Source organism: Pocillopora damicornis, chromosome 2 (genome assembly GCF_964200805.1).
Source record: "Pocillopora damicornis chromosome 2, jaPocDami1.2, whole genome shotgun sequence".
Lineage (NCBI taxonomy): Eukaryota > Metazoa > Cnidaria > Anthozoa > Scleractinia > Pocilloporidae > Pocillopora > Pocillopora damicornis.
The window spans coordinates 10,837,613-10,856,942 of NC_142671.1; the positions used below are offsets into that span (position 1 = coordinate 10,837,613).

The 19,330-nt window shown below is 39.6% G+C and overlaps 2 protein-coding genes and 1 long non-coding RNA gene across 3 annotated transcripts; 2 read left to right on the plus strand and 1 right to left on the minus strand.

Moving 5' to 3' along the window:
* The first annotated feature begins 1,744 nt into the window (after nucleotides 1-1,744).
* LOC113670862 (sodium-dependent neutral amino acid transporter B(0)AT1) lies at nucleotides 1,745-10,919 on the plus strand. Its single transcript, XM_027187059.2, has 9 exons — nucleotides 1,745-2,197; nucleotides 4,005-4,462; nucleotides 4,591-4,701; nucleotides 5,198-5,407; nucleotides 6,219-6,335; nucleotides 6,797-6,995; nucleotides 7,518-7,677; nucleotides 8,465-8,627; nucleotides 9,136-10,919. Exons 1-9 carry the CDS (start codon nucleotides 1,960-1,962, stop codon nucleotides 9,280-9,282), a joined length of 1,803 nt encoding a protein of 600 aa, XP_027042860.2. The 5' UTR covers nucleotides 1,745-1,959; the 3' UTR covers nucleotides 9,283-10,919.
* Nucleotides 10,889-18,682, plus strand: LOC113670861 (sodium-dependent neutral amino acid transporter B(0)AT1). Its single transcript, XM_027187058.2, has 9 exons — nucleotides 10,889-11,299; nucleotides 12,728-13,185; nucleotides 13,287-13,397; nucleotides 14,055-14,264; nucleotides 14,784-14,900; nucleotides 15,114-15,312; nucleotides 16,431-16,590; nucleotides 17,082-17,244; nucleotides 17,785-18,682. Exons 1-9 carry the CDS (start codon nucleotides 11,050-11,052, stop codon nucleotides 17,986-17,988), a joined length of 1,872 nt encoding a protein of 623 aa, XP_027042859.2. The 5' UTR covers nucleotides 10,889-11,049; the 3' UTR covers nucleotides 17,989-18,682.
* On the minus strand, nucleotides 14,405-19,018 carry LOC149049867 (uncharacterized). The gene is made up of 2 exons (XR_016183423.1): nucleotides 18,892-19,018; nucleotides 14,405-15,290 (listed from the first exon to the last, which is right to left on the minus strand). It is a non-coding gene; the product is annotated as an uncharacterized LOC149049867 (long non-coding RNA).
* Between the last annotated feature and the right edge of the window lie 312 nt (nucleotides 19,019-19,330).

A 19,330-nucleotide genomic window follows, 5' to 3' on the forward strand; every position in this document is an offset into this window, starting at 1 on the left:
CTCGTTTGGAGGAACACTGTTTGACATTGCATCCATTCCATTGCTTAAGATAGCAATTTCACGTGATATAGGCTGTACGTTTGCGTTAATTTCATTCTTATCATTCGATATTCCATTGGCGTTATTACAAAAAAAAAAACCCAGCAAGTTACCTTTTTATAAGAAACATGCAATCATGCCAACAGAGACATTTAGATCGTCATGGTACTCCGACTTAAACTTCGTCTAGTTTCACAAAATGTCCAAAGGGTAAGCAATCTCGGAATTTTAAAATTTATCATGCTTCTCATGCTCTAACGATATCATTTTATCATTCATAAAGGTGGTGTCATTCTATGGTAGGAGACGCCAAGTGGATGATGGCTAATGCCTTAGGGTTTAGATCCGAAAACCCGTCTGGATGGCTGAAAAAAAAAAAAAAACCGCGGTCACAATACATAAGAGTTATTCTACCTCGAGTCGCTTCACCAAACAAAATCCGCGAGAAGGTCTGTCTCTGTGCAGACGTCGCCAAAAAGTAGCCTATACATGTAATGGTCTTTTTTTACATTATCAATCAGTTGATAAAATCAAATTAACTCTATATATATTACTATATTTTGTTGCTTAGATAAGAACGCGAAGTTAAGTAACCTTGGAGTTCCAAAAAGTCTCCCAGCTGTAACTATTCTTCCCACGCACTATATTAACATCTTAAGTACCGCCCGTGGCATTTTATATAGAGCACTGGACGACGGATCGCGATGTCTGGTTTTAAAACCTTGAACAGCCATTAGACTTGCGCACAAGGTTACAAGCTCTCTCTAGGTTTAATTTCTTCCTTATGTAAACTAAGGCTTGAGCTTGCATGTTAGTCATCTTTTCCATTATTAAAGTGGCAAAACGAAAGTACACGCAGGCGGTAACGAAAGTCGTTCATGCAACTCATCTCCTAAAAGAAAGCGCTGTAGAATACTAATATTTGGTGGGGAGAAATTTGAAAAAGATGGCATCAAATAATCTATAGAAAGAATGGAATGCGTAAAAAGCTAACTAACAGAAAGATAGACCTCAGTGATCTGTGGTTAGTGAATCAACTAAGCAGCTATTAGACTGGTATCAACAGTTACAAGCTCTCTCGGTTTAATTTCTTCCTTATGTAGGCATAGGTTTCATAAAAATTGCGTCACTCATTTGACTCAAGATCTCTTACTTGTGACCCACATGGTCATGGTGCGCTCTCAATTCTTAGTACCCTCTCGATTCAAGGAAGCGCGCTTTGAAAATAAGGGTTTGACTCATTGTTTGTTGACACCTAAAGAAACCAAATCGATTTTATTTAAATGGGAGGTTGGAACTTTCTAGACACCATAAGACGTAATATAAATGCCGTTTATAATAAAGTTTGGATATAACGCGCGCTGTCATTCATTGGCTGAAAGAGCGTGCTCTATGAGAGTATAGAGCATAGAGCTGAGCTAAAGCTGTCACGCCATCTGCCAAATTGTAACATGTTCGACCTTTTCGGGACTTCTTTTTAGCTTTTTTCTGATCATTGAAAGTGAAATTTCGAAACAAGCGAGCCGGTAAGTAGCAACAGAAGAACCAAACAAACGTTTGTAAACATACCAGGCGCCATGATTTACGTTATTAAAACGTGAGCAGATACGAAAATCCTCAAAGGAAAAACAAAATAGACATTCCGGGTTAAAGGTTTACGTCTCGTGTTTCTCACTACACTTCTTTCGTGCTCTAGCCGCTTCCTGCGTGCTTTATAACAGAACAGAGCACAGTCAAGGCTTCTCTATTTGTTAAATCATCGTGGGTAGGTTACTCATGCGTGAATTGGAATCAATTCAAAGTTCCGTTACAACTTGACAAACCAGTTTTCAAAGAGGTTTTTCAAGTTTCGAACCTGTTCGATACTACTGACAACAAGCGCTGTTCTCACTCCAATTCGTTCATTCTTCCGCTCAAACAATGTTTCAAGGAGAACGCGACGAAAATCACGTAGCTTTGCCGTTAACCGAGCTGGACATCGACGACGAGGAGCCAAAAGACAAATTCAACTCTTCCGGAGGTGATGCAAACAATGATGACGACGCTGAGTACAAAACCTGGGGAAACAAGGCTCAGTCTGTGCTGGCAATGTTAGGTTTTTCGGTTGGATTTGGAAATGTTTGGAGATTCCCTTACTTGTGCCAAAAAAATGGAGGCGGTAAGTTTGTCGAAGTCATGCATTGAGTGCATCTAGGAGTAAATCAAAAAGAGATTATTTTATGTATGCAGTTAATAAAACTTGACGTCGCTCTCGCTGTGGCAGAGTATTGTCATTGGTTGCAAGAAATTCAAAAGATTGTTTGAAATTTTGTGATCTCGGCGACTAAAAGTGGCAGTAATACTGCAGCCAGGTCGAAAAGAGTGTCACGTCGAGTTGATGGCTCGCAAAGCGGCATGTTTACGTATTTTAGGAAATACCGCATTTAATTTGCATAGATCGCTTAGAAAGCAAAAGATGAGACTTAAAACTGGAGCAGATCCAGAAGCAAAAAATTAATGCTATAGATCCAATAATCTCACCAGGATCTCTGTGAGACTATGATGATATGTTATAATGGAACGAATTCGTAGGATTTGTAATTGAGGAAACGGAACAAGCATTGTTAACACAGCCTGATGGCGTGCATTTTCGATTTTTACCGTAAAACAATGCAATCTCAGTTTCGCATTAGTGTTTTGCCACCCAGGGTTCCATGGCATCTGATAACACGGTGAAATTAGAGGATTATCAAAGATCGCATCTGCCATCTATCGTCTCATAATACCATTTTGAAATCGATCTTCCGTCCATGCGAAGAATCGCTATTTTTTTTTTTCAATTTTTAAGACTATAGATACCTCTAACAGCGAAAATGCACGCCGGCGGCGGAGAGGGGAAAAGTTTGAGCAGTAGAAGCCTGATGTTTTCTTTGCATCCGCGTTTAAGATTTGTTTTTCACCTGCACTGTGAATTTCAAGTGGATCACGCAAGTTAGACAAAAAAGGAGTTATACCGGTTTCCGACATGAATAATAAACAGGGCAATTACCACACTTAGTTTCACTTATGCGACCAAAAACAACAATTGAAGCAGTTATCCGTGAAGGCGCCACGCACGAGTCTAGGTCATGACTTGGGTTTCTTTCACACGCACCTTATGGTTGACTGATTTAGTGGCGCAATATTTTTTAAAACACTTTTTCCTCACACTGCAATCTTGGTAAGCTGACGTTTTATTAAACTTTTCTGGTACAAAAATGCATTTGCGAAACTAAACTCTTCATTCTAATCGCTTTTATACAGATTTTCTTAATCAGGTAGGGATGCAACGTTTTTATTCCAGAATAATAAGAGAAGAGACTCCACAAATGTTAGTCAAATGAGGTATTTGAAACCTCGTGGCCGACCAGTTTCTCTTTCTCCCTTAAGGGCTTCCCTATCCTCCCACCCCCCCCCCCCCCTACTACCCAGATTTATAACTAGATTTCAGTCTCACAGGGAATACGAGGCTGGTTTCAAAGCGCTTAACTAAACTACTAATATATAGCTCAAACCTGCCGGTTGCATGTAGAATTAAGCGACAAGGAGTATTACTCCCCCCCCCCCCATGGGATGCTAGTCCATCACAAGGTCCCCCTCCCCCAGCATTTTGAGCATTTTTGTACTTTGTGAGGCCTCCCAGACAATTCACCGGTACCCATTAATACTCCTGGGTGTAGAGAAGCACGATGAGAGAAAGTGTCTCGCCCAAGAACACAAGACATTGACCTGGCCTGGTCTCGAACCCAGACCTCAAAACCTGGAGTCCAGTGCACTGACTATTAGGCCACCTCACCAAATCGCAAAAATAGAGCAACCTTTACATCGTCTCGGATTAAATACAATGTCGGACTCCAGTCCCACTACTGTAACGTGGTTCCTCCAATCACAGCGGAACGAGAAAGAAAACCATATCAAACAAAAATGTTTTTCTTCCTCTTCTTCAGGTGCATTTCTCATTCCATATTTTATCAGTGTGATCCTGCTTGGCATACCCCTTCTGTTTCTGGAGCTCGCCATCGGCCAAAGCCTCCGCCAGGGTCCCATCGGTGTGTGGAAAGCTATTCACCCCTACTTGAGTGGTGTGGGGCTTGCTTCAGCGGTCGTGTGCGTTCTGATCTCCATGTATTATAACGTGATAATCGGGTGGTGTTTTTATTATTTGTTCGCGTCGTTTCAAGACCCTCTGCCTTATTCTTTTTGTCCCGCTGGCCCGAATTGCACCGTAAACGAAGAGTGTAAACTGGCTGGGCGGACGCAGTACTACTGGTATACTAAGACACTCGGGGCAACAACTTCCATTGAGGATATGGGTGATTTTCAGTGGCATCTGTGTCTTGTGCTTAGTTTAGCATGGATTGTTCTGCTGATCATTATCAATCGAGGAGTCCAGTCAGCTGGAAAGGTAGAGCCTTGTAATTCCTTAAATAAAGTCACCTCATTCGCTCATAACAACTTTTTAGTAATTAGTTTAGGCTCTTCCCAAAGTTTAGGCATTTATTTTGATTATTAAACGCTTTTATTTATTAATAGGCGGTTTATGTCACTGCTACACTTCCATATATTGTTCTGACCATATTCCTTGTAAGAGCTGTCACATTGGAGGGATCGGTAGACGGAATCAAACACATGTTCAAACCTCAGGTAATCAGAAGATTATATTACTGAATTCTTTCTTGGACTTATGTGTTTAGAGGTTTCTTCCTGACTGATGTTTAAGTCAAATCATTGTTGCAATTAAATGGAAAGATAACTATGAGCTCATGTTTTTCTTAGGTAAAAGGAAAGATCATGATTATAGTGCTAGACGAACAGGCTAGAAACGACGAAAACAAACCAGTGTTTTGAAGGACTATGAATCCGATTGTCAGATCTTGAATCAGCTTAAAGCGTTAAAAAGGGTACTTCTTAAATTGATAGTGTAAACAAAAACGGGCTGGAGAATACAGCAACAAGATACAAATATGGTTTAGAATGTCTCATATCAAGACGGATTGCAAATGACGTGCTTGAAAATTAGAGTTTGATTTTACTCGTAAAAAAGCTTCGATTTACCTCCTCATATCATTCACCCTCATTAAGGGTTAAAATGTGGGCAAAGTTTAGAGCAAAAAATCGCTAATATTAACGTTTCTTTCAGTTTTCCAAGCTAACCAGTCCTCTGGTTTGGTTAGAAGCCGTTACTCAAGTATTCTTTTCCATCGGTGTTGGTTTTGGTACTTTCATTGCGATGGCAAGTTACAACACAAAGCATAACAACTGCAAAAGAGACGCCATCTTTATATCGTTAGCTGACAGTTTCACGGCTATCTTTGCAGCTCTGGTGGTGTTCTCTGTCCTTGGTTTTAAGGTGAGTAGTTACGGAAGTACAATATAAGTGCAGAATAAATGACGAAAAAACAGCACTTATTAAGAGGTAGAGATTGTAATGCATGAAAGTTAATTTTTGTGATTCAATTTGTTTGTGGTGATTAAGCGAAGATATGATTAAGACATTTTTATGTTGCTTCTATAAAATGAGAAATACCATCGTGCTAAGAGGACACTGATAATGGCGTTAGATCTTATTTAAAAAAAAACGTGAAAAAGTAAACAATCACGTGAGCAGATCATAAATAGCTGTTTTAAATCCATTGGACCTCGACAGTTTGCCACAATCATTTTAATCAAGGTATCGCAATTCAAGTAGATTACAACTTTGGGATGTGAGTTTGCTAATTCACAGAATGACAATATCACCACCATCATCGTCATTCAAGAGCTGAATACATTACATCTCTTTCTGGTCAGTTCTTGAGAGCGACTTTAATATGTTGTATACACTCAAACAACTATGAAATGAGTATCAGCAGAAATCACTCCCTCATAGATTACTACTCAGAATAATTGACTAATTGACCATTGGAAAGATGAGAATTTTACCACAACTTATTGAGTAACAGTGATCTTGAGAATCACATCTCAGTTCAGGTGCACTCAATTGCCCTATGATAAGTCATCTTGCCCTCTCTGTCTCATAATAACAAAGATTACTTGGAATACCTTCTGATATTTTAAAGGGTATCATGTTTGATTACATTGATAGAGCCTATTTTAAGGCTTAACTAAAATTCAATTACCCATCGAATATGACTTGACTTTCATCTTTCTTACGTTTAAAGGCACATGATTCCTACACTCAGTGTTTAGCATTTTATGGTGAAGTCAATAATACTAAACTGCCCGCTGGAGTGACGCTTAAAAAGCAATGTCATAATCTGGAGCACTGGCTATCTAAGGTAAATCATGGCACATAGTTCATCAAAATTCATGTATTACTCACGCAGACTGACAATCTTACAGACAAATATAGAACATGCACCTGTGGACGGGTTAAAACATTTGCGCACTGTAAATTGCAGAAACCGCAAAAGGATAAAGATGGATAAACTAACAGACAGACCGGCAGGCAAACGGACAAATAAACCTACTGACGAACGAATGACTGTAGAGAGAGAGAGAGAGAGAGAGAGGGGGGGGGGAGGGGAGGGAAAGAGAGAGAGGGGGAGAGAGAGGGGGAGAGAGACAGAAAGTCAAAAGAATTGGAATTGTATCAAAAGAATCGCGCCTGTGGTTTTTCCATAATACAAGAAAACTCCATGTTTTCTCTTTTCACTTGAATATATTAATATAATCGAAAGAAATTCTGTTAAATGATCATGATCAATAGCAAAACGACTATCGCATCTTTTTTCTTCAGAAATTTCAAGGTCCTGGCCTCACTTTCATTGCCTTTACTGAAGCAATCCTTTTAATGCCGGCTTCACCACTATGGTCTGTTCTGTTCTTCGCCATGTTTCTGTCTCTCGGTCTTGGTAGCATGTTCGGTATACTGGAGGGTGTACTCAACCCGTTACACAAACAGAAGATAGTGCCCTTGCGCAAGGAAATAATGACAGGTCAGTTTCTGTTGAGTTGAATGAATTCTAGTTCCTTCTTGGTTTGCCGTCAATTTGTTTTTTATTTTTTCTATCTTGTCTCAATAGCATTTTGCAGTTTCCTTTATTATGAAGGCAAATTTCTTGGGCGTAAAAAATGTTATATCACGAGTTAGTTTCTTAAATGTGACACCGCTGGGTTCTGTGGGAAAATCGCACGTTAGCTGCGACGAAACCTCCTTGCAAGATATCGAATCACAATTGGAAATTACCTTGTTTACTTCTGCGTCATGCACTCGGCTTCGGTCACATTTTTAATTTTCTTTGATTTAACAGTCTTGATTTGACGTAAAAGTACCTGGTTATCTGTGTAGTAAGTGTAGTGGTGCGAACAAAGAATCCCCAAAAGTAAGGCAGCTGATTGAAAGACGAGGATGAAAGGGTAACAAGGGACTTTACTTCATGATCCCCCTCCAGCCTTTCTACTCTCTCCTTCGCTAACAAGTCAGATACTAAGCTAGCATATTGTTTAATCCTTCCCAGGTCTTACGTGCCTCTTTTGTCTCATCGTTGGACTGCTGTTCTGCCAGACCTCTGGGGAGTACTGGTTGCAGCTATTTGACAGCTTTACAGGAACACTACCACTTCTCTTCATCTGCTTCTTCGAACTTATCGGAGTAGCATGGGTGTATGGAACCAAGAGGTGAGGACTGGAGCTAGATCGACTGATAAGATATAAACCATAAGCTCGAGATCATCACGAGTGGGCGTGTCTTCATATAAGGAAGCTCTGTTTGTTTGTTTGTTGGTGTATTTTTTGTGATTTCACGTTGTAACATCACCGCATTAATCAGGTAACACATGATGCGATTGAAGAGAAAATCTTGTCACTTTCAGAAAACTTTTCGTGTGTTATCTTGATGCAACGTAAAGAAACTCAAAGCGACCTTTGATAGGAAGTACGAGACACCTATTGGAAAGTTTACCATGAGTGACTAGCATTTCATTTCTCCTTACAGTATCACCGCTCTGCTTATTTTAAGGTCACGAGAATAAATGAAATGATCGCCAAATACAGACCCTCTGGACTGTTAAACAAATTCTCCTTATCGGTACCTTAAAAAATGTACAGAGAATAGTTGAGAGAATATGCTTACTGATGTTGAGGTGTGGTTGAGAGTTCTTTGACATGGGTGCCTTGTTCTCAGAAACGGATAGAGCTAAGAGAATCTACCACCGGTCTCTGTTCGTGATGTCACCGTCACCATATTCCCATCAATGGCGTAGCTCCACTTTCTACATATAAATCCACACACAACCCACAATTCCTCTAATCGCTCTGACGAAGGGCTAACGCTCGAAACGTCAGCTTTTTTACCCTTTACGGTGGCTAATTTACGTTTTCAACCCAGTTGTTAACACTAAATTATCTGTTCGTGATGTCTTTGGCAATGAAGAATTTTCTTAGAAGCATATCTTGATTCTTCCAGATTTTCTGACGATTTAACTTACATGCTCCTCGAGAGACCCGGATGGTTCTGGACGATAATGTGGAGATTTGTGTCTCCTGTGATAGTCCTGGCGATCTTTGTTAGCAGTATTGTTAACTTGGCAATGAAACCACCTGCGTACTCTGTCTGGAGACCAAATAAGGTGACTGAATGATTTTACCATTGTTCTTTAATTGTGCGTTGTTACCGGTGGGTAAGGGATCAGGGGTCAGGGGTCAGGGGTCAGGAGTAGAAGAAATGGGGGTAATTGTGCTGAATTTGTGGGGTGCTAAGGATATTTAATAAAGTTTTCCTTGGGAATGTTGCGCTGTGAAGTTTCCGCTAAAATCACGTTAATGGTCGGCCATTTGTTTGCTGTTTGCAGCGATTAGTTTTAGACAAATGCTAAAGTTCAAAGAGTTTCAGCATTTGAAGAACTCAATGCACTATCTGTGTGGCGGTTTCAGTTGGCTGTGCTAAGTGTCCCTTTCCAAACGTCTACAAAAGAAAGAGCCTCTCATATCTGTCAGGTCCGTCAATTATTGAAAATGGAAAGGGCAAATTACTTTGAATCGGAACTTCGCTGTATTTATTGGATAAATTTTTAACAGTTGTTGTTGTTGTTGTTGTTTTTTTAGTCAAAATGTATATTTGTGTGTTTGATGTTGTAGGCCGAGGTGGAGAGCGTTCCATACCCATCCTGGTCTTATCCTATTATTACTTTCCTCATCTGCGCATCCTGTCTTTGTATACCAGCGGTCTTTCTTGTAAACTTATGCCAACGGTTTATCGCGAAGAGGAGAGGATATACGCCATGATCACTTGACTGTTTGTTAGGGTTTGTACGCCATGATCACTTGACTGTTTGTTATGGTTTGTACGCCATGATCACTTGACTGTTTGTTATGGTTTGACTAACATACTTGGAGATGATCGAGCATTTACAACACATTTCAATGGCAAATGTTAGTAAAGTAGTAGGAAGATTGCGGAACCAGTGGAAACTGAACCGTTCATTGATTTGAATTCAAGGCTTTTACTTAGTATTGCAGTGCGCATCCATACTGCGGATAATTTCACACGTGATTAGCGTGTAAAATAAAATATGGCCGCTATCTTTATTTCCTCGTAAACGAAAACAAACAGTCATCAATCCATTTTCCAATGGAGTAATAATGCTCTACCTTTAAACTTGAAGGCGATTTTCATATCAATACAGGATAACAAATAACCTTCAGGAACATCAACTTGGCGAATATTCTTAGATATATTCATGAAAAGATCACAAGGGTATTTACTGTCAAGATGCTGTTGCTCATAATGGAGAAATCTCCAGAAATTAATTCATTCCTATCTCTACCATTACAAAGTTAATTTGACGCTAACAGCGTGTACGAGATTCCGTAGACTTCTGGCTCGAAATTGTCGCAAAGTGAAGCCAAGGAAAAGTCTAACTAGATGGAAAAATTTATATCATGGTACAGTTTACATTACAACATTTCTACGAACATACAACGTCCGCTACAAGGATGGAAATGAGTCTAAAACGCACTTTTTTCCTCCTTACCCTGTTACAAAGCATTTTTCAAATGACAACTTCCATTTTACTATTTTTTTTTAATAGAAAGTGGTAGTCGAGAAGCCTGTTAGTTTTAATTTGACATCTGAAAGCATTTTTTTTAGTACCATTTGTCTGAGGCTGTACAGGTAGTAACATTTGTATTTGTTTTTTTTTTTTAACCATTTGTATTATAGTTATCATGCTAGGTCGATCAAATCCTATTTAGTCTGTATAATTGTAATAAATAATAAGCTCACGAGTAGTTTAAATTCTGTTATAACCAAGTGCCAAACCTTGTTGACTGGTGAACTCTAACTCTAAGCCCTACGAGAAAAACATGCATAAAGTTTAGTCGAAGAGAATCATATCTGTGACTCAATGAGGCGCCTTATATTTACATAAACTGACACTTTTGAAAACTTTTTGAAAGAAAACTTGTCTAGAAAGTTAAACACATATTGTCTTGACGCTTCCACAAAAATCTGAACTCTCTTCATGGCGGTACATTCTGTAAGTTCGTTTGCACCGGTTTTGTCATGTTATTTCATATCAAGTCTTGAAAAATATAAATTAAATTAAAATAACCCTTACCCTATCCCTAAACTTCCTCGTTTCGTTAAAATTCTGAAAGATCTCTTGAGACGGGTCAAATGTGCCGAGCTGTCAGTCATCAACAAACATCCGTGCTGATGAAATATTTACAAATGAGTATGTATCTATTGTATGATCGTGAACGAACTTTTACATGTTCCTTGCTAACGTTTTAAATTAATAATACCCACTCGTATTTCACAATCGCAGATACTAAACGGTTTTTTCTACATAGACCATACTAAAGTCGCGTTTAGCGCGCTTCTATGTTCACTAAGAAATAAAATATTCAAACCGGTCAAACTCGTTTATTGTGTTTTGAGAAAACTGGTTTTTATTTATCCTTATTCGTGATTTGTTATTGACCCTCACTTTATGAGCAGACGAATAGTGTCTTTGAGCCTTGGCGCGTATTCAAAGCACTGCGATCGCAATGCCAAGACAAGATCGAAAAGCCGACGGTCTGATAACGTTGAATCTAACAGCCAGCCCCGAGAATGGGTACGATGAAGCGGAGGAAGGCAAGCTTGATTTCGAGACCGACACCATAAGCGAGGAGGTAGATATAGTAAAACGGCAGACTTGGAGCAACAAAGCTGAATACATTCTCGCTACTATCGGGTTCGCGGTTGGATTTGGAAATTTATGGAGATTTCCGTATTTGTGTCAGAAAAATGGAGGAGGTAGGGAGAGATCTAATGGGTTTAAAATTGAGCCATGGTATCACGTCTGCGGTCATGAAACTCTTAATTTATTATGTAAATTGCGGTGAAAGAGAGAAAATCGTCACTCTCTGATAGTTCCCTATCGATAGCTCAATAATTTATGCTTGGAATAACACGCAAAACTTTGTAATATTTGGTTTCACTTCCTTATCATTTCTGTTTTGTGTTCTTGGGCCGTATTTCACTTTTTCTGATGGATTAAATAATTTCCTTGTAAGAGAGCACATGTGAAAGAACAATAAACTCGAGAGCACCTGACACCCTGTTGAGATAAGGAATCGCATTAAAAAAAGACAGCCTCGTTAAAATAAAATCAGCGCATTTTCAGAGCTGTTATAGCCTTAGATAGCACGTAATGTTTTTTTTTCTCAAGTTTAGAAGTGTACGTAACCCTCTATGGCTCGACTTTTTTCCTGTTGGTCATCTCTTGAAAATGGATTGATTGGGAATTAGCGAACTGTTAGTAAAGAATAAATTATTCCGAGCCCTGTTTCCGTAGATAATGTTATCCAAACCGATATATTGTTTCCCTGAAAATATCTGGTGGACTCGCAAAAACGCCAGGTCGGAAATGAGGTCGAATAACCGCAGACAAATAGAGTAATTTTAGCGCAAGAATACATAACAAAGCTCGCGCGCCTATCAACATTTAATCACATGCACATATCGAGGAGTCTGATCTTTTTAATTCGATTTACTCTCTTGCTCTTCGAAAAACAAAGAGATACCGATGAAAATTCGCACTCCCTTTGAAGCAGTGTAATCAAAATAAAGCAAGCGGTATCGCAGATTATTCTAGCGAAATTGTGGTGACCATTCAATGAACCTTTATACGGCTGGATCGTTGAATGCAAATTTCACGCTGGTGAAAAGGTATCTCCTGATAACAATAGGTCAACAGGACATTTAAGCAACAGGTTAAATCTGAAACAACAAACACCATACTAAGAAAACAGTTTGCCTTCTTGTCAATATGTTACTCCACTGATATTTTGCTCTATAGCCTTAACATTTTGTTTTAAAAGAATTCCTGTGCTTGCAAGGTATAAAAATGTACGCTACTAGATGGGGCTATAACCGTTAGCTGTAAAACGGTAAAACAATCAGCTGTTAGGCGTAAAAGTGATGAAATTTAATCATAAAAATTGTCCCTATTTTTAGGTGTGTCATTTTGAAAGTGTCAAAATCTTAGACTGTTCTGCGATCGCGTTCACTCAAGTTAACATTGCTTCGAGCGAAACTCGAAAGCCACCGCTTTTGGCCTACGTGCATTTTTCCTCAGAGCCTTTCTTTTTCCTTCTGAACAGTTTCATGCACTGTAAATAAATGTAAATATGCACTGATGTCTTTCCTAATCATAGTTATTTTTCATTCCTTCCATAAAAGGTGCGTTTCTTATTCCATACTTTATCAGCCTGATCCTTCTCGGCATTCCTCTCTTCTTCCTGGAACTTGCCATCGGCCAAAGCCTCCGTCAGGGTCCCATCGGTGTGTGGAAAGCTATTCACCCCTACCTGGGCGGTGTGGGGCTTGCTTCAGTAGTCGTATGCCTTCTGATCTCCATGTACTACAACATGATCATTGCCTGGTGTTTTTATTATCTATTTGTGTCGTTTCAAGCCCCCCTCCCCTACTCTACTTGCCCCAGCGGCGTGAACTGCACAGTAAATGAGGAGTGCAAACTGGCCGGTCGAACACAATATTTCTGGTACACTAAAGCCCTCGGTGCGACAACCTCCATCGAGGATATGGGTGATTTTCAGTGGCATCTGTGCCTTGTGCTATTATTGGCATGGATTGTTCTGTTTTTGTTTGTTAGCCGTGGTGTCCAGTCTGCTGGAAAGGTAAAACATTTATAGGCCTTGCCAGTTAAATTGGCTCTCTCAGAAGAGAAGCAAAGGTGGAAACCTCTCAGAGTTATCTAATTTCCCATTTTTTTTAACAGGCGTTGTATGTCACTGCCACCTTACCATATATCGTGCTGGCCATCTTCTTTGGAAGAGCTGTTACTCTGAAGGGATCATTAGATGGAATCATACACATGTTCAAACCTCAGGTAACTAACCGGAAAAGCGTTTATTTTCATAGTGAAACCATCGCCAACGGACACACACGACAGGCAGACTCTTCCACTTGGAGCATTTTTCACGAGCTAAAACTGATCGGCCACGTAGTCCAATTACATTCGATGTAGTGGATACAATTAAGAAATAGCTTTTATCTAGTAGAACCACTCCGATTGATTTTTAAATCCTCTCAGTGAATAATTACGCCGATCTGGCCGATCAGTATGGACTGCGTAAACTCCATTTATACTGTAAAGAACTCGGCCCGATGCCCAATTATAAATGCTGTTCAGAAAATGAGCCCGAGTCTCGAGGATATCGAATACCGAACTCGCGTAAATGGGAGAAATCAAGCCTAACAAAGAACTGATTATTATCTGCATAATGAGGCATCAACTATCTAGAGTAGCCTACGTCGCTGGTTATTTTGTTCACGCCAAAGCAATGAGCGGTAAGGCTGCAAAAGGCCTATTAGGATGGAAGACAGTTTTAAGTAAAAACCGTAAGGCGCCCACAAAAACCACAAAAGTAGTAGAAATATGTAATTGGTAAATGTACTTAAAAAAAACCGCGCATATTGTGAACTCTCGAAGAAAATATGAGATGATTTTTTCCGACCTTTAACTTCCCTTTATCTTAATGTTCAGTTCTCTAGATTGCTGTCCCCTTTAGTATGGCTCGAGGCTGCAACTCAAGTGTTTTTTTCTGCGGGTGTCGGTTTTGGGACCCTCATCGCGATGGCGAGTTACAACCCAAAACACAACAACTGTCGGCGAGACGCCATTTTTATATCTTTGACTGATAGTTTCACGTCAGTCTTTGCGGCCGTTGTAGTTTTCTCCGTCCTCGGCTTCAAGGTGAGGTTTAGCCTGGGGGAGTAGATTTCTACCACCCAAGTGAGCAAAAGACCGAGATGCGTTGGGGTGTTGTACTAATTAATAAGAGATGGGTGTTAACTCAACTACCAGGTTAAGATTGAGATACTACCTTGCTGCTATTGTTGTTGTTATCACTACAAGATTTTAATTAAATTAAGTTTTTTTAACGTAACGATAATACAAAAGAAACACTCATCGTCTAGCTTTTTACGCGTTTTTTTGAGAGCGACATTACCAGAAAGTTTTTATCATCGGACTTAATTGAAACCCCTAATGATTAAAGAAAGAAAAAAAGAACTGCAAACCTGCCAATTTTTTAGCATCTTGTTAACCCTTTACTGCACCATGCTCTCGTTTTTATTCGTCAAGGAAAAGAAGCAAGCTAGTTTCTAAGACACTGGTCATTTCTCTAGGAGGACGCCAGTCGTAAAGCGAGGAAAATATCTTTAAAATGTTTTTTTTTTAGCACTCTAGAAGTCTTTTGACTTTATTCCGCAGGCACATGGATCATACGACGAATGTTTGAGTCTATACGGTGGTGCAAATAACACCAACCTTCCGCACGGAGTAACAATTCAGCAAAAATGCCATAACCTAACATATTGGCTTTCTGAGGTAAAGACGCTAAATAGTAGCCATAAAATTATATGTACAAGTTCGACAAGTAAATTTTTTTCCGATACCTTCTAAGATAAATAGAAATCACGTTAAAGGACAACACTTGAGATCAAGAGTCTCTTGCTTCAAGCTTCTACGACTGAATTAATCAGGATACTTCTGAAATATCATTCTCTGCAAAAACCATTTTTTAATGAATTTCCTTATCAGTCGTTCCAAGGTCCTGGCCTGACGTTCATAGCTTTCACTGAAGCCATCCTGAAGCTTCCGTTATCCCCACTATGGTCTGTTCTGTTCTTTTCCATGTTGCTGTCTCTTGGCCTCGGCAGTATGTTCGGTATACTGGAGGGTGTGCTTAATTCACTGCACGACCAGAAGTTGATTCCGCTGCGAAAGGAATTACTGACAGGTAAGATAATTTCATTTACTTTTTAGCTACGTAAAATTTCAGAATTTCTTTATTGTAGATTATCTTTTTTTATCACATAAACTGCGGTGTTATACAAGGATTTCCGGCCCCTGAGAAAAGCCGTAACAACACACGTGAAAAAATATCGTATTTTTTTCACGTGTGTTGATATAGCCAATCAGCTGCTTATACGTCAATCGCCTTTGGCGCCACTCGGTCAGGTTCAGTGATGAATGAACGGCAAATCCCTTACGATTCAAAGCTTCCTCAAATTATGGCGGCTAAAACACTAAAAAATCCGTATTGCTGACAGACAGTGAGGTTCAAACTTTTTTAGAAGAGGGAGGAAACCAATATACTAAAAGAAAAACCAAAAGTTACGTATTCAGTGGCTTTAGTGTAAGCATTTCTCTCGGCTCAGAATGAAATCGACGACTGGAAGATTTTTCACTGGCCGATTTTGGCCGTTTACCTGAAAGACTTCTTCTGTCGGTAAGGGCAAAGTCAATAAATGAGAATTTTGTAAATTGAAAATTACGATCATTGTTGTTTTTGTAATCATGATTAAACGCATTTTTCCATCTTATAAAGAGTTAGCGCTAACGCACTTTACGATTGTTATTCGAGGATTGTCGATTCATTTATTTTCATTCATTAATGAAGTCGGCTTTTCTTTCCAGTAAAGTGCTATTGTGTTTATATGATAAACAAAATAATACATGGTTGCTTGTAGATATGGAATTTCTCTTCTCGTGCTCAACTCGACATCTCACTCGTGAGCTATCGAGTTAAACACTCGAAGAGAAATTCCATATCTACCCGCGCCCATGTATTATTCTCTATATACGACACCCACGGCCAGCAAAGCGTGAACACTGATTTGATGCTTACCGGTCTATAATACACCGACTGTTTAAAAGAAACTTTAAGACAAGGGAACAACACTCAAATCCAAAAACTAAAGAAAAGCTCTGATAAACAATGTTGCTTTTGTCCATGATCTCTCGCTGAATGGTTAAGTAAGTGATATGTAAGGGAAAATAAAGGAAGGAAAACAGGAATAATATTCACACTCCAGATGATAAAATATCTTACAAAATATCTCATTTCGTCTTCAGGTCTGACGTGTTTTGTGTGTCTGGTCGTTGGACTGCTGTTCTGTCAGACCTCTGGGGAGTACTGGCTGCAGATGTTTGACAGCTTTACAGGAACACTTCCGCTTCTGTTCATCTGCTTCTTTGAACTTGTTGGTGTTTCATGGATCTACGGCGCCAACAGGTAATGGATGAAAGATCGTGCCTTAATTTTAATGAACGATCGGCCTAGTATATCATCGAGAGTTTGAAACTGCTTACTATTTGATCGGGGTGGGAGTGGAAAAAGGGTTCTTTTGACTGTCAGTCCTTCTGTCCGCATGGTGGTGTGGCCATCTCCGTTAACCCAATCAAAAAAACAACCAACCAAACAAGTAAAGGTAAAAAAAGAGTTCAAAGGAAGTAAATTTGAGTGTGAAACTATGAGTGGTGTTCATGAAGGAAATTGTTTCTCACCCGTGCCGAGATTATCCGCGGCAGATCGTCTGTATCTGAGCGCAAGTGATCATGATTAGCGCAGATTTAGAAGGATTAAAGGTCATTTTTTATTCTAAGACACACCTTTACCTGTGGTGTCAATTTATATAGAACAATTGTCTCCTGCACCAACATTATTTCACTTCACATTACGAACGACCGGTAACACAGCGCTTTCTTTCGTACTTTGATACACAGGTTTTACGACGACATCGAGTATATGCTGCGCATGCGACCTGGCTTGTACTGGAAAATAACCTGGAGATTTGTGTCCCCTTTGATAGTATTTGTCATCTTTGTGTGGAGTGTGTTGAACCTTGGACTGAAACCGATTACATATTCGGTGTGGAACAGCAAGGAGGTACGAACAACACCTTTCGCATTTATATACAAAACGGAAGTTGGGGGTGTTAGACAGAGCATTTCAATAACCAGTCATGTCATAAACAAGCAGGGGACTAGAAACGAAGTCTTCATTTAATTGGTTGAAATAGCTTCGCCTGTCACCTGAAATAAAAGTTTGTTTACTCAATTTGAGTGATTCAAAAACACAGAGACATAGTTGAGTGTGGAATAATAAATCAGTAGTAAAGAGCTTTGTATGGTAGGAGGCACAAACGTCTCACTAATCCATAATAATCTCTCGTCGGAGCAAATCGACACGCGAACCCGGTTGAGGTAAGGCATTAGGCTGTAAAATGAGATGAAATCCTCGCTCAGCTTCTGCCATCTTCGTCGACCTTGATTCTAGTTTGATCGGTTTTAGTCAACTGAATCATAACAATAACGTGACTTTCATGACTGCATAATTAAGCATTATAGTTTGCTGAGATTATCTGTATTGTCATAGGGATTAAAATTTATAAACCACCGATGAAAAATCATTTTTCTTTCATTTCAGGGCGACGTTAAGAGTGTAGAATATCCTAATTGGTGTCTCTTTATCATTGCGGTTCTCATCTGCGCTTCTTGTCTCTGTATACCGGCGGTGTTTTTTCTAAGATTATATCAAAGTGTGATCTCAAGGAGAAGGAGAGATACAGAGATTGTCCGTGACTTGCTTGAAACGTCTGCAAAGAAACCGCCCAAGAAGAACACAGAATGACTTGCTTCTTCAGATCTTAGATCGAGACTCCAGCTTTAAACATAGAATAGAACCGTGTCAGTTCATTGGTCTGCGAGTGTCATGCGGTGCAAATTAAACTCGATAGATGCGCGCCAAATGCACTATTCTTGTGAGGTTTCGCTTTCAAATTATGCTTAATTAAGAGACCACTCCTATTCGGAGGCCTCAGCCGTTTCGGATTACGACAGCGATATAGAAAAGAGATCCAACAAATTAAGAATGAAATGCACTCAGTCGTCACAATATCCATTTCTTTGCCAAACATATACGTAATCACTCAAGCCGCCTGACCTTCTAACCAAATTACCCATGTACACTTTGTTTGGCGAGCTAAGTGTCTCAGAATTTGAAACAATAAATATATGACCCATACCGGGCGCTTTTCCATAGAACGGCGGGAGAGCCACAGTTAAGAAGAAACCGTCTCCTCTTCTGCCAAATTCAGTTAAACCTCCCTTGCAACCGTACCCGACTTACACACCTTTCATCCATTTCTAAGGGAGCACGATTGGTGAAACCAAACAATTCATCCTAACAAAGCCTAATGTACAACGTCACTAGACGATTTCCACGTTGCGCAAAATATGAATATTTATGTGTAAAACTAAAAGATACAGGTATCACCTCTTGGTCGAAAATATAACAAGAAATTAAATTCTAGGAAAGTGTGACGGATATGATGCCCACGTGTTATTTACTTGATATTTAAAGCGACAGAAAGTGAAAGAGCTCTTGTGAACGCATCATATTTTTCTACACTTTACTGATTTCGAACTAAGTAACAAAATCTGACGGGTCAGACTGATCGAGAGCGGCAGTTACTTAGTTCTTTTCAGAGAAATTCATGGACTACCTCTTCATATAAGTCAAACTTTAACTTACGAGGCACAATCTTTCAAGTTTGATCCCGGCGGGGTTTTCAAATATGGTAGCTTTAGGCCGTTATAGGAGATCTAGATCGCCATCCTATATCAACAAAGACATCAAAACATCAACATGGGGAATAGTAAGGAGGTTACATCTCGGAAACAGAGCCAGACAGGTATTTCGGTTTCATATGACGTGCCTCGAAATAGAATACAACAAAAACTGACATAACTTTAGGTAAAAGAAGGGGTAGGTCGACAAGTTTATTTTGTTATCGTAGTTCAATTTTTGCGTACTATAGCCTAATAAATGTGTCCTACTTAAATCTCTTTCTTGCGCAATAAACCAGCAGCAGGTGTCTCGCCCTCGTGTTTTGGCGGGAAAGTAAGGCGGGAGACGTGGCAACCACGATGGAAATGAAGAATGTTTTAATTTGCATATGCCACAGTCAACT

Bases quoted from the DNA above. Each gene is read 5' to 3' on its own strand.
- LOC113670861 (XM_027187058.2), top strand. From the start codon at position 11,050: ATGCCAAGACAAGATCGAAAAGCCGACGGTCTGATAACGTTGAATCTA. The intron at 11,300-12,727 runs GTAGGGAGAGAT...CTTCCATAAAAG, and splicing joins GTGTCAGAAAAATGGAGGAG to GTGCGTTTCTTATTCCATAC. The intron at 13,186-13,286 runs GTAAAACATTTA...TTTTTTTAACAG, and splicing joins GTGTCCAGTCTGCTGGAAAG to GCGTTGTATGTCACTGCCAC.
- LOC113670862 (XM_027187059.2), top strand. From the start codon at position 1,960: ATGTTTCAAGGAGAACGCGACGAAAATCACGTAGCTTTGCCGTTAACC. The intron at 4,463-4,590 runs GTAGAGCCTTGT...ATTTATTAATAG, and splicing joins GAGTCCAGTCAGCTGGAAAG to GCGGTTTATGTCACTGCTAC. The intron at 6,996-7,517 runs GTCAGTTTCTGT...AATCCTTCCCAG, and splicing joins GCGCAAGGAAATAATGACAG to GTCTTACGTGCCTCTTTTGT.